Here is a 14963-nt window from a genome sequence, read left to right as displayed (position 1 = left end):
ACGTGCCGATGGGAGGTACAGAGGTCAAACATTTTTTTACTACGTGCTGGGCCAGGTCTGCATTGTTCCATGTTCGGAGACATTCCTTTTATAAGGAATTCACAGGTGATAATTCTTTCAAATTGAATATACCCTTCAACTCACTTCAGACAATACCAGAGAGGAAAAATCAATACCTCGAGTCTAGTCAGGTTGATTAGAACATTACACATGGTTAAAAAAAAAATAGATTTTTGAAGCTCTGAGCCAGCTAATTTTAGCAACCGAAAGAGGGGCAAATACCTTGAGAATTGTTAAAAAGAGCATTACACTTGACTACAAACAAAAATAGCTTTTTCAAGCTCAGATTCAGTTATATGTAATTTTACCAAACGAAAGAGGGGCAACCCAGAGTAATACTTTGAGTCACGCTGACAGAAACCAATACATTTGCCTACAGAAAATAAGCATTTTAAGCTCAGAGCCAGTTAATTTTAGCATGCAAAAGATGGGCAAATTTGGGGTTATACCTTGAGTCATGTTGATAAGAACATTGCAATTGCTGCAAAATAAATTTTACTCATACAGCAAACTCGTACTAGGAAAAAGAGGCCCACAGGTCAACATTGTTCTATTTTTGGAGACATTCTTAAGAGGAATTTGCAGGTGCTAATTCCTTTTACTACCAAATGTGTTAAATTTGAGGCCAATTTGGGGGAAATACCATGATGAAGTCGTGTTGACAAAAACATTACATTTGGCTACAAAAAAACAAAACATTTTACCCCAAGAAAACTTTGAGCAAGAAGGTTTCAATGTCTACATTTTGCTAATAACAAAGGCATTCTTCAGAAGAATTCACAGGTGATTTTACTTCCAAATATATACCCTTACTTTCAATTCACCTCAGACAATACCAGAGGAAAAATTAAAAAAAAATCTGAGCCATGTTGACAACAACATAAACAGCTGTCTAAAAAAAGAAGAAGATTTTTAAGCGCAGGACATGCAGAGGGGCATTTCGGGGTAAATTTTCAAACTTTATACAAACCAATTATCAAATGCAAAGTTAGACATTCAAAATGTAAATATAATATTGTAAATAAGCGTAGGTTATTCAGTTTTTATAAATGGAAGACCAAGCATGGATATGATACACAGTTATTTAAAAAAAAAAAAAAAAAAAAAAAAAAAAGGGTTTTTTAAAAAGGTTTTTACTTACCTCCGAAATTGTCTTTGACTTACCGAATGTCGCATTCTAAACCACAAACATTTATCATCGCTCAGATAATTCCACAAATTCCACAGACAACTTTCATAGGCAATATAAATCCATGACACATGAGTTGGAGTTGTTGTTTCGCATAATTTTTCTCTTCAGAGCTCAATGCTTGTGTCCGTTTCAGTTCCGTGAAAACAACAGTTCAGTTCTTCAAGTGTTCGTCGCTCTTTGGCTTGAATTTATTGCAGGCAAAACCACTGCTGAGTTGGGTTTGTGACAGTTTGGTTCATTTTCCACAAAGTTCGCTACAGTTCAGTTATTTTGCCACAAATTTCGGTGAAGCTTCAGCTATTTTTCCACAAAATTTGCTTACAATTTCAGTTAATGTTTCTGTTCCAATTAAACATTCACTCACGTAAATTCCATGGACAGAAGTCCGAGAACGTAGTGGTAGGACTGGGAGAAGGTCTACGACAATTTTCAAAGAGGCCGCGGCAGCATGGAAACTCGGGGGCCGCTAACAGTGACACGGACCCGTCTGCGAGGTCGTCTCTCCCGCAGACCCATTTTGAAACGTCTCTCTCCTGCAGAAATGCCTCACTTAAGTCCACGACTCGATGTTGACGTTTAGCACAAATTGTTTCCTTCGAGTAAGTTGAATTTGTACTTTTGAACATTCAAAGAATCCGCCAAAAAATGACATTTTTGTGGACAAAAGACGAGTGCCAGCTATTCGTTCCGGATTCTGAGAACAATTACTTCAAATTTGCTCGCGCTTACCACGGAAAGCAGCCGCCAGGGAGTGATAAGGCTATGTATGCATTTTACACGGAAATGTCGAAACTTATAGATGTGTTCATTCGCGGCCGGATTTTACTAATGAATGTGACGAAACTGCAAACCGTCAACAGGATTTTTATATAATTTTATTATTTTATACACCTTCAAGAAGAAAAAGTCAAATATTTCGTTGCTCATCACAAAAATAGCTTCGGATTTTATTATAAACAGCCCGACCTGTTTTTTTCTTAAACGCGGAGAGATATCTAGATGCGACCAGCTGGGGAGGTCACGCGCTCCGCGTCGAAGAGTGACTGCTATTGGTTGGAAGTGGAACAATAATCAATTTGATTGGCAGGTACAGACTGCGCTTGTTTACATGGGTTTTACGAAACCCCGGTTTCGCTTAGGCTTCGGATTTATCGATCTCTCGATTCAGCATTGTGAGTGATAAACTGCATAACAACGGGAGTTCTCTTAACTTTCGTTTTTTTTCATAAATTTTCTAAACTTTCGCCTCACTTCATGCAACGACGGATCCAGAACATCCCCCCTTTTTTTGGGGGGGGGGGGGGGGAGGTTGGGTTGTGTGCGAGGGTGGACTCCTCATGTGACGCTGTGGCGATCCTCCCCTTTTTTTCCATTTTCTCTCTTTTATTAATATTTCATGAATCTCTGGAGGGAAAGGGAATGATAATCTTTTTAAAAACCTTTTGTTAAATAATTTATATTTTTTATATTTGAATTCATGTTATATTTTGAGTTAAATTATTTGTAATTAAAACAAGGTGGGGTTTTTTTTTGGGGGGGGGGGAGCCAATGGTCATTGGAGCTAGAGTCCAACATCTTTCTGAAGTACAATGAACTGGACAAAAATTGAACATTTCAAACATTTATTCAGCATGTTTTGACATAAAATAGACGCAAGCCCTATAATATATTTGTGTTTTACATTAAAAAAAAAGCAACAAGAACAGGCCACTGGACAAAGCACCACATTTTTTTCTAAACCTTTTTCAATTAAAATCTGATTATCACGAATGGCATCTTGATGTGTCATGCATTTAAACAATAATTTCAACATTACATATTTCAGCTTTTCCCAATTTGAAGTTCAACACAAACATGACAAAAGGGGAAACAGAGGCAACTTCATCATCAGTTGTCACATGAAAGTGCATGAGGCAAAAAAATCCACATAAAGTGTGTTGTTCATAATACAAATACATGCAAGCAAAGAACAATAAGCTGCAACATGACAAGATGAGCTTAAAAAGAACGAAGGAAAAACAATACACCAGAAAACTAAATCCATCACATAGAGAAAATGCCTTTAGAAACAGCGATTCCTCAAGTTCACATCGGCCAACAAAATGTACATGTACATTGATTTTAACCAGTTTTCGCAAAAAAAAAAAACCTTCTGAAGAAAAGATGGTTACCGGCCAAAATGACCAACCATGTGCATGCTAACTCTGACTGGTTCACTGTAAATGTGTGCATTAAAACCACTTTGCTATTAAAACAATAATTATATTCTACTTTGCAGTTCTGTGAAATTTCTTGGAGCTACAAAGCACATACATATTTGTATGCTGAGATTGAAGATATGTTGCTCAGCATAATGATTACAGTCATCTTTATAATTTTTGTTGTCCGACAGTGAACTACAAACACTTTTCAAAGTAGTGAAAATATAAGGAATGTTAATGTATGAGAGAAATTTACAAACTATGCCAAACTCAAGAAACTTGGATTGTCTTTAACAAACATTGAAGAAAACTGACTATTTCTTTATCAACAGAAGTAAATTCAAATCCAAGGTTTTCTTAAGCTTGAAATAACAAGGACAATCTGAGTACATTAACTGGTAAATGGCGACAATTTATAATTTTTTTCTTAAACTTTCAGCTGGTAATTATTTCAGATAATTTGGTTGGTACAATTTTTTAGAGTTCTAGTTGAGTCCTTTTCAGAGTCCAGCAGGTATGCCGAGAAGCTTAATTTAACTATCAGGAATTAAACCCATGAAACTATATCAGTAATGGACTATGCAGTGTTTTAAAAAAGAGATTGAAGATCTAAATTCCTTAGATCATAACCCCTGTTCATCGGGCCCATAAAACATTCCTCACACCTCAGCTGCTCTAAGAGTATAAAGCTCACTAATCACAAACACTATTCCTGTGCCCTCACAGGTACAGGTACCCATGTTGCTCCTGGGTTAGAAGAAGCATTTCGTGACAAAGTGTCTTGCCCAAGGACACATGCACTTTAACCCACAGGCTGAACCAAAACCCTCAATGTAACCATCTTAAAACATTAATGCTCCAGACCATAAACAGCGTTATTCAAATAACGTAGGTCAGATTCTCAGTATGGTTAAACTACCATGCTAAAATGTATATATATTGTACATGTATTATCAACTCAAGTAAGAGTGCAAGTCCATTTGCAAATTTTGTACACTATTTTCTTGTACGCCGGTTTGGGGCCTGGTCTCTAAACGCCAATATCCCTACTCGCTCAAAGTAGTCTAGGAACCCAGCCTAGGTGCTAAAGGTTTGATTAACAAACTAAAGATTATGGTGGAACAAGGCAACAAAACTCTTTCGTGAGGTTCTGAAAAGTACCGTGGATTCTTAATGTTTCAGATAGTACTCTGCCAGTCATCAGGATGTTTCCTTATGAACGTCTCCTGACGTCTCCAGACAACAGGCAAATTATACTGTCTGAAATGTTGAGTTTTCCCGGTTCTTTTCAGAACCTCACAAACTCACAAAAGATATTTTTTGCCTGGTGTCACCATAAACTTGATCATATTTCTATCATCACCATGCGAACCTTCATATCTTAAAGCCTTGATTCCTACAATACCAACTACTTCACCACTTTTCAATTCTTTGAGGGACTTTGAAAAGGATTCGACTACAATGCATTTAAAACAAAGATACGATACCATATTTCATAACCCAAAAGATATGTCTGGGTATATATACTTTAGATTGAACATAGTTGTTATACAACTGTTAACACATCACATGTGAGCAATATTCATTTTATAACATTTATCAGTTGCTTAAAAGTTTTCGATCTGTTAAGGAAAATCAGCAATACTTTACAATGAGAGCAACTATGGAACAATTTAAAAATTACATTTTTACATAAATATATCGATAATAAATTTGAGTATTTTTGTTTACTTATAGTGATAAATTGTGTTTATTAACTACATCTGCTAAAAACAAAAAAAATATATAAATAAAGCATGTTTAAAACAGAACTTAACATTCTGTGAGTCTGCTACTTTCACATTTGCATAAAATTCTGGTTTAAAAAGATATCTGATTTTTAAAATCGAGAAAGAAAATGACTATAAGATTTAAAGTAAAGAACAGCAGTCTCATGCAGTCAGCAGTCTCAAAACTTTAAACAAGCAGAAAGAGTTGTATCGATGAGTACATGGCTGCATCAGAATATCTTATATTCTTGGTCTATTATCTAAGTTTTTGACAATTACTACTATGTACATGTAGGAACATGCTGACAATAGTTGTAGGCACAGCTCGGAACAACCACTTTGGACGTAGCCCAACTCGTCATTCAAATTAAATCACACTTAAATTTTACAACGTAGTAGTACAAACTAAATGTCCCCTCAAAATACTTAACGGGCCCAGTTTTATGTCTAAAGTAAGCAAAAGATTCTCTGCTGAGTCTCTGTCCTTTTCATGACCATAATTGCTATGAACAGCCAAAAAAAAACAGGTTAATTTAAAAGGCAGATTTTGCCTAAATACTGATACAACAGAAAAGCCCATGTGTGAAAACACATAAAGTCTTCTATGTCATTTATTTTCTGCTAATTGCGCCCTAAAATTGGCCTTAAGTTGTCTGTAAAATTCAGTTGGGCGAGTCATCACTCCAATTTTTATGTCACCTTTCCGAAGCACAAAAAATCCCAAAACACTGAATATACTAACTATTATGTGTGCTAAGACGAATCATGAAGCAGTCGCTATGGTCAAAAGCTGCCGAGCCCTGACTGACATCATGGCTAAGAAGCCACACGACAGAAAGGGGGAAACAGCAAACTCCAAAGTCATAAGTGCTACAGTAAATCTTACCGATCAGTATGTGATTTTGTACAGAGTTGGTTTAATTGGAGTACGGACCTGTTGATGAAAATCACCAAACCCCATGGTAAAAACCACATTATGTCACAAACTGGGTGATGTACTGCAGCCCTAATGACCACAGACAAAATATATCCAATATTAAATTTTTTTGAATTAAAATTCAATTCTTTAGTCGAAGCAAATTACTTGCATGCTATTGAGCATGCAGATTATTATGCTAGAGATCATAATATCGCTGTGTCATAATCAGCTATTTTGTGGGTACACCTTTTGTAGCTCCGGCTACAGCTATGGTTACAGGAAATATGTGAGGCGTTCTGGCAAAATGAGATAGAACTGGGCAGAGGTTGAAATGAGGGTTTGTAGGTACATGTATCACGAAAGACAATCGAATCCTCCTTACAATTAGGTTTGGGCGGTTCCAATCTTTCTGGAGCCAGTTCCAGTTCTCAAAAAAGAACCAGTTCTGAGTCGGAACCGGCTCACGAAAATTCAATGAAAAATATAAGCTCTTGAAATTACATATAAAGAATAACAGTTTCACCTTGAGAGGTCCGTGTTTTGTGGATTTTGATGTGGAGTACATGAATATTCCACTAGGTATTTGGTTTCAAATCATGAATTTTTCCTGTGAAACTATTTTTGAAAGCAAGCTTAGCGTTTATTACTTTATTTTCTGTTCCTTGCCTATGATTTTATTTACCGCGATGACCGCAATGCTGCCGAGAATAGAATGATTTACTTTGGGACCGACCGCAAATTCAAAAAGGGCTCTGTTGAGCTCAGTGTTGTCTCTGACTCGTGAAATATTGTTTTGACTAGCCGGCTCGAGTGAATGTCCCGGGCCGCGCCTCCGCGATCGATTTTCTGTGGAGCCGATTCTCGGCTTTGGATTTTGTGCACAGAAAATAGGTAATTTAATCTGGAACCGATTCATTTGGGCCCGGAACCGACGATAGCGGGTACCCGGTTCTTGAAAATATTGGACCCACAGTTCCAGTTCCCATATTGGAATCGGCTAGAACCGGGAACCGCCGGAACCGCGCAAGCCTACTTAAATACTGTTTGTTGCACTTCAATTGGACATTCCGTTGACAAGGTATGGCTGATTAAATCTCACATTTAGGGACATGTCAAGACGGCAAAATAATGAGGAAAAGGCCTCTTAATTTTTTGAGTTTTGTATTTGTGAAAATGACGCCGCCAATTGTTATTCCACGATTTTTATACTATTTCTCTTAAATTATGTGTAGATTACAAATATCAATAAATCTGTAAATTCATAAAAAAATTCATCCCCATTTTTGTTTTTCCCACCATTTTTCTCCGCTATGGCCTGTGCCCAGTTCAATCTCATTTCGCCAGAATATATTTGTATTAAACACTGACCTCTGTACTATAACTGGACTCGTGATCACTTATGTGATTTGATGCAATGGAAACAGCATTGCCACCATCTTTGTTCTCCAATGAGTGTGTTGTTAATCACAGTTTCCTCAAAACACTTTAAAGGTAATTGACACAATTTGCAAAAATGTGTTCATTTGCCAATTCAAGGAACAATTAATACAATAAATCGGAAGCAGGTTATTAACAAGGTAACTTGTAAAAATTGCAGTGCAGTAGTTAACATATAATTTTTTTTAAAGAAAATTGTGGAAAATACATTTTTCTCGACGCAAACATAGGTTTCCACTGAAAATGAGATGGTTTGGTCCTAACCATTGCAATGAGATGAGGGCAGTTCCTCTTTTCTTGAAAATGACAGCATAACAGGCGCAAGGATTTCACAGGATGCTTGACCCTATTATTTACTTGATTGTAGGATGTTTCACGATACTTTGAGTTTGATTTTTGAATGTTTGCAAATGGTGTCAATTGTCTTTAATTCAAAACAATTTCAGAATTTGTGAGTGCGAATGGTTTCTAATGATCTATATGAAAGAGCATGCGCAATCTTTGGAGAAAAATTATGTGTCATGGGGGAACAAAAATGGTGGACAGTTGCTTCAGTTCACCAGCATTAATTGTCCGCCAGTCAAAGAGGTCAATGGTTTGCAACCACAGACAAAAGTGAACAGCTAGGTCTTACCCATTCCCACACCTAGTTCATTGGTTCCCTGTAAGCATAGCTGGATTGTGTCAGGAATGTGGAGGCTGTTGAACCGGTGCTTACGTGCCGCACACTCGGGCACAGGACCTTGTTGTAGCCAGGGCAGGGTTGAATGCGGCCGTTGTCACAGAGATCGCAGGCATGACGGTTCCTGGTGTTCTGGCGTGGGCCATTAATTCTCATGGGACCTATGCTGCCCACATCAGGCAAGACCTGCAAATGAAAAAAAAAATGAGTCCATAGTTTTAACGAGTCGCTGAATTTTGTGACTCAGTCGAGTCGAGTTATTTCAAGGAAGTGACTTGAGTCCAGTCATTAGGTCAAGAAGGTTGAGTCGAGTCGAGTCACAGTGTGCGGTCGAGTCGAGTCGAGTCAAATTTATGCTCGAGTCAATTTGAGTCACTGACATTTGAACACCATATAAAGGAAGTGACTTGAGTCCAGTCATTAGGTCAAGAAGGTTGAGTCGAGTCGAGTCACAGTGTGCGGTCGAGTCGAGTCGAGTCAAATTTATGCTCGAGTCAATTTGAGTCACTGACATTTGAACACCATATAAAAAATTTTAGAATGGAAGAAGGAATTACACAAGGCACCAGTATATTATGAAGATCAAAAGACTTAAAATATGCTGCATGGTACCCAATACACAGTTTCTGCTGGATGTTTCTACCAAAGATCTACATAGCAGTTAATAAGAAGCAGAACTTCAGTTTTATTTCTGGCTTGGATTAGGGTCTGGAATAATTTTTACGCTGATAAAGTCGAAAACAAATTGCAACATACGAAGCTCAGTTACTGCCACCATGCCCCCTTCAGTTATGCCACTGATTGATGCAAGGACATATAGACCTACGCTTCAATGCATGAATGCAACAACGGAGGTGAACAGCCATGCACTCAAAGGAATGCTAAGATGATCCTCTGTTAAGCAACAGATGAACAGACTGACACAGACACCTACCGAGGCATGGCACTGGTAGCAGATACTAGGGACTCCAGCTTGTGCACGTCCAAAGAAAACGTTTCCACAATGGCAAGTGAACTTCCCCCAGCCAAAGACTTTGTCCATGGGCACAGCGTTGTAAAGCACATGGCAGCGGGAACACCTTTAGCAAAGAGCAATACAACTCATTATTCAAGTTTGCCACACGCAATCCCTAAGATTCAGCATTCTGTACCCAAATCAGTCTGTTGTAACACATGTGAATGACAATCCGACTTTGCCAAGGTTTACAGCTTTAAAATTAGAAAGACCAGTTCCTTCATTTTGAAACAAAAATATTTTTGAGAAAATTCCGTACTTGGACACAGGCTTGTAGCTAAAGACCTTTCTCCACCAGACATTCTGACAGGGCTGGCAGGCAAATTCCCTTTTTTCCATCATGGTATGATTGTGGGTGCGTAGGTTGTCGACCGTCAAGGGGGCCACGTTCTTGGGCAAGGTGCTCCGCTCTTGACGACGCTCCTGTGAGAGACACAACTTGTGAGTTGGAGCAAAAAATGTTGCCATGACAACACCTGCAACTATCAGCGGCAAGTTTGGGGTGGGGTGGGGTTCATGTTGCCATGCTGTCACCCCTCCCCTCTAAAAAGAGGTTTTTTTATACAATTAAACAAGAGTTGTAATGACAAAAACATAAATAGAGCCATTGTAAAAAATAAACTGATGTTCACATCCCCCCCCAAAAAAAATACAGTTATGTCAGTTGGAGTTATTCAAAACTTTGATATGAAATATGTACAGGTAAGTATAAAATTTCAGTCTATTTCCAAAAGACCTCCTGTACATAAAACTGTTCATAAATTATGTTTCATTTCATATAGACTGCATATCCGAGAGCAAATATGCCACAAAAAGCAGTAGGGTAGACATCACGCATGAGCAATTATGAAAACCCTTTGCCATGGTTAGACTGGGCGTTGCTGATTTTGGACAACAAAGAGAACCCTGGATCCCCATTCATGGGGTCTGCTGAGTTCACAACTCTCACAAAAGGCTTCTTCAGCTTCAGCAAACTTTTTATCAAAAAAGCACTTGTTTTGTGAAAAGTGTGGCTCTCTACTGGTACTATAGTGCAATGGATTGTTTGTTGACACTGTCAGAAATGTCACAGATCAAACCAGAATTACCTCACCCTTCTTGTCATTATCATTACATTGCATTAGATCACGTTTTAATTATCTCATTTTTTCTTCGAAAAAGCACACCAGTTACAGTGGTAGGGCCCAAAAAATACTTCTGCTTTCGATTACATGCCTTTCAAAAATAGGGTCGGTTGGTCAGAATTTTATGCAGATTGAATGGGGTATTCGATTTTATGCGAAGTTTTAGCCTGAACTATTTCCATTGCCTTACGAAAGCTATACACAAAATGGCCACAAAAAGTGAATAAAACCTACTTTTATTATCGTCAATATATTTAGGTTCGATGATTCTTAAAAAATAATGGAAAATTCAGGTCGTTCGCACCATATGCACAATGCTTGTCAAGACGGGAAGCTGGCCAAAACTCTGAAGTGTGTGATGCACTGTGCATGTGTGGCCTGCGGCCGACAGACCTCGTTTTTACGGTCGAACATTTCGGGAAACACGCTGCATTGTATCACTCCAATATATGAGAAGTGCGATCTCAAAATAACTCTTAAACACGGAAAATTCATACACAGACAAGCTAGATCAATTCTGTGAATTAACTTGCAAAAATGTTCTTTCTCCATCGGTGTTTTCTTGGCATTTTTACGATGTCGAATCCGACTCCAGTTGACAGTACACCGGCCTGCAATGCACAGCCATGCTGGCGCTATCAGACTGGTTACCGCATTTTCATCATGTCTTCTAAATTTTTAGGGTCGCAGCCTAAAAATAGGTGTCGGTCGGGTAACCGGAAGCAGAAGTATTTTTTTTTTGGCCTAGTCCAAATCATGCCGTCACTAGTCATGCATGCACATTTTGACACAATTCGTAAAACCTTGTACATTACCAGTTTCCTGTTGATCAGTCAAGTTTGTCAGTGTGCATTGTTCATGCATTATGATATTTTCAACCACAACTAACAAACTTACTGGAAATACGGTACTTGCCCAGAGTACTGAACATTTTCTGCGGGCCAACTTAGCACTTATAGCCAACCAGACTGACTAGAGATAAGGGGGGGGGGGGGGCGCAAGAAACACATTTAACACCATGTCTTGCTAGCCAAGCTTTGTTAGCCAAGCCCAAATTGCAGAAAAAAATCCCGAACACCAATTATAGGAAGTGTAAGTTGGATTTGGTTCACCAGCTGGCTATAAGCATACAGTTTGTGCTTATGACTAACTCCAAGCTGAATTTGTGCAAAGTGACCAACTTTGCAGAGCAACATTTCTGGGTTTTCAAAGCAACAGACTACCTTTTGAGGTCACATTGAGATTTTACACCACCCAAGATTTACAAACCCAGAAAATCTGAGCAAAGTTGATACAGAGTACATGTATACCCTGCCCAAAATACACAGCACGTTCTGCTGTTTGGACAAACCTGTTTGAGATGCCGTTCCAGGAGACCTATAACGATGCTGATTTTATCCATAGGTCCATGTATTCTGAAGGAGATGGTCCCGTTGTCATGAATGTCGTATTGCACGGTGATGGCACTGCCCGATTCGATGGTGATGGCAGTACATATTGCCTTGATCTGAGAAAATAGAAGTCACCTGCTGTTATTAAATGAAAACGAATTCCCTGTTGAAGTGCACAACTGCATTTCAATTGGATTTCCACTTCATTTTGCAAAGTGTGTCTTTCGTCAATATTTTGTTTCATTAATATGCCACACCAAAACTATTAAATTACCAATTGTATTCTTGCTAAATAGAGAAACAAGATACATCAATGTGACAGAAGTGAAAATAGGTTGTAAATTACCTTCCATGTCATTGGTGAATTCACCGGTCAATTATATAAAACAGCCATTTACATAAAATGCAGGTTTGAAGTTTGTTTCTTTTATTGCACAATGCATTTTGCATACATGTACATGTATATGGAAAAAAACACATTCACATTATTTAATCCCTTTATTAACACAAAGCAACTGTAGTTGGTATTGTCTGTTACTGACTGGGAAATGCACATCAAGTCTATTTAAATTACTGTTTCCAGCTGATGTTTTGCTATGTTTAAAAGCTACATTTTCTGTACTAAGCTGTGTTAACCAAACCGACTACTGTTTGAGGTCAATATTATTACTTTTTCCCCCAAGTAACTAAGTATCCCAGGCCTACCAAATACAAACCAAGCAAATTTGAGCGGGGTTCTATTCCCATGGTTTAGTTTGTCAATTCCCTTGTGATGTTCATGTAGTGCTGTGGCCTCGTGGTTAAGGGCACTGGATTCGTGGTCTGTGGGTAAAGTCGAACCCACAACCCGCAGGTTGTGGATTCGAGTCCAGCCGGGGGTCATGGTGCATGTGCCCTTGAGCAAGGCACTTTGTCAGTCATTGCTTCTCTCCACCCAGGAGTAAATGGGTACCTGGGAGGGCAGAGATGGTTATTGTGATGGAATAAGCTTGCTTGCGCCTAACAGGCAGCATCGAGCTGTATACTCCCCAGGGAGCTGAGATGGTATTTGGAATGTTTAATTGGCCCAATGATCAGGGGTAATACTGTAAGCGCTATGATTTAGTTTACTAATAAGAGCGTTCTTAAATGCAGATTATTATTATTATTGTTCATTATCTGGATTAAAATAGAGACTAACTCACTCTTTTTCGTTTCACATCTTCCGAAACAGTCGTATGCTTGTCCAAGAGTTTCTCCACAGGAATGTGAAATGTCTGGAAATTAATGGAATATTTATATTCAGGATGTGATGAAACCATCAAAACAGGTTGTTTGTTTTGGAAAACTTTGGCTACCCGATCACCACTTTTTTTCAATTAATTTTCTAGCGCCAAAAGTTACATCTTTTATGGTTATTCTCTCCACTTTCCCTCCTCTACTCTCACCCTCTCCTTTTCTTAATTTCCATTTATCAATCAGTCACTTACTTCATCGAGATTCGAACCTCGGACGCTGGCTTGATACACGAGACTCTTAACTGCTAGGCCGCGCACGATCGTTGTTGCAATGATCAATCTTTGGACGTATTTGAAGTATCCATTGAAATAAACTAAATATTCATGAGAAAATAAATATTCATAATGACGTATTGCACTATCATTGGCCGGCTCATGCGACGTCATAGTTATCGATGTCATGCGTATAATGTACCGCTGGCCCAGACACTTCAATCAGTTTTGACCGGCTGCTTCAACTCAGATCTGCACTACATGTACATGTGCACGCAAAATGTGCTCTAAAAACACATTTTTACTAAATGTTTTTCGCATGTCCACTTTTTCCCGGATTCCTCTTTGTTGAAATCACAAGGTGAGGTGGAAATTTGGATGTTTGGCAGCAGGTAAGTGGTGATCGGTTAGCCGAATTTTCCCGTTGTTTTATCACACTAGTTTGATTGAGTGGAGAAAGGATTACTTGATTTTAAAGTGAAAGTCACTTCATTTTTTTGCAGGGCCCATCCTCGGTTCCCCACGTTCTTCCTTTCCCCATTTTTATTTGCAATTTCAATCCCACAAAAAAAAAATAAGGCAGATGAAAATTGTTCATGTGTATCTTATAATAATCCAGTGAACGACTACAAAGTAGATTTACCGGAAAGATTCCCATATCTGGCCATCACTAATATCAGCCATCAGAAAGTGATGTCTTAAAGTCAAATGTCGCAATCAGGGAAAATATATGAGAAAACATGTAGAAATTTTCAGACCAGTCTCATAGTCATAGGGTTTGTGCACAGGGTGACAAGTGATGGCCAGATACGGGAATCTTTCTCCACATTCATGACATTCTTTCCCACATGTAAATTAGAACAAAACAATTTCATACTAGAAAGATATACTGAGAGAGCTCACTACAATTTACGTCCGTCTGTCTGTAGTCAAGTGCAGAATAGTCTGTAGCTGACAATGAATTATTCAATGCCAGTCAAAACTTTGGCTAGTACATTATATGTCTGTAAATTAACTGAATCGGATCTGGCCTAAGCTGGCCCACTATTCAGCTATGGTTATCATGAAAAGAATAATATTGTGCAGCGCGCACATGGTCATGCAGCATACGGTGCGTGTGTGGTGTGTGCAAACAAACTCATTTGCAATTGCAAGCGGTCAAAAGCCAACCACCTGCAAACAGCACACACGGCAAATAATTCCATCCCAAATCTAACGGTTTAAACCTTTACTGAATAAATTGAAAATAATCCACGTTACCCGTTCCATATCGTCCCCCATGTTGCAGACCTCTTTGAAAATATGTGACTAGTTCGGTGCATGCATGTAGAACTCGAGCGAGCGATATAAATTTTTACGGTACGGCGGTACCTGCGCTCGATCAATTAATTATGATAATGAGCTTAAACGCTGGGTGGAAACAAAAGAGGGCGCTTTTTCACCCAATAGATTGCAGCGCTAGTAAATCAAGCCCCGACTTTGTGTGGTTTGGTTTGATTTGATTTGATTTGATGATTCAGATTAAACCAACAACACGAAGATAAGAAAACGAAGAACAGTCGATTTCGTCTGGGATAGCCCAAAATGCCAATTATAGACGTGGCTTATGTTATGGTTCGTCCCGTAGTTCAGATTCACGTCTGGTTTTATTTTTAGATTAGAAGGCAACAAAATGAAAATACT

The 14963-nt window shown here is 38.6% G+C and overlaps 1 protein-coding gene across 1 annotated transcript; it reads right to left on the bottom strand.

Annotated features, from left to right (window-relative positions):
- Positions 1-2857: 2857 nt before the first annotated feature.
- Positions 2858-14660, bottom strand: LOC119721281 (shiftless antiviral inhibitor of ribosomal frameshifting protein homolog). The gene is made up of 6 exons (XM_038191278.1): positions 14541-14660; positions 12975-13046; positions 11751-11906; positions 9535-9698; positions 9195-9339; positions 2858-8446 (listed from the first exon to the last, which is right to left on the bottom strand). The coding sequence occupies exons 1-6, from the start codon at positions 14559-14561 to the stop codon at positions 8225-8227; spliced, it is 780 nt and encodes a 259-aa protein (XP_038047206.1). The 5' UTR covers positions 14562-14660; the 3' UTR covers positions 2858-8224.
- Between the last annotated feature and the right edge of the window lie 303 nt (positions 14661-14963).

The sequence above is a fragment of the Patiria miniata genome, unplaced genomic scaffold (genome assembly GCF_015706575.1).
Source record: "Patiria miniata isolate m_02_andy unplaced genomic scaffold, ASM1570657v1 HiC_scaffold_13, whole genome shotgun sequence".
NCBI classification, from domain to species: domain Eukaryota; kingdom Metazoa; phylum Echinodermata; class Asteroidea; order Valvatida; family Asterinidae; genus Patiria; species Patiria miniata.
The sequence above is the reverse complement of the archived record's forward strand: the minus strand, read 5'-3'. Positions and strand labels throughout refer to the sequence as shown.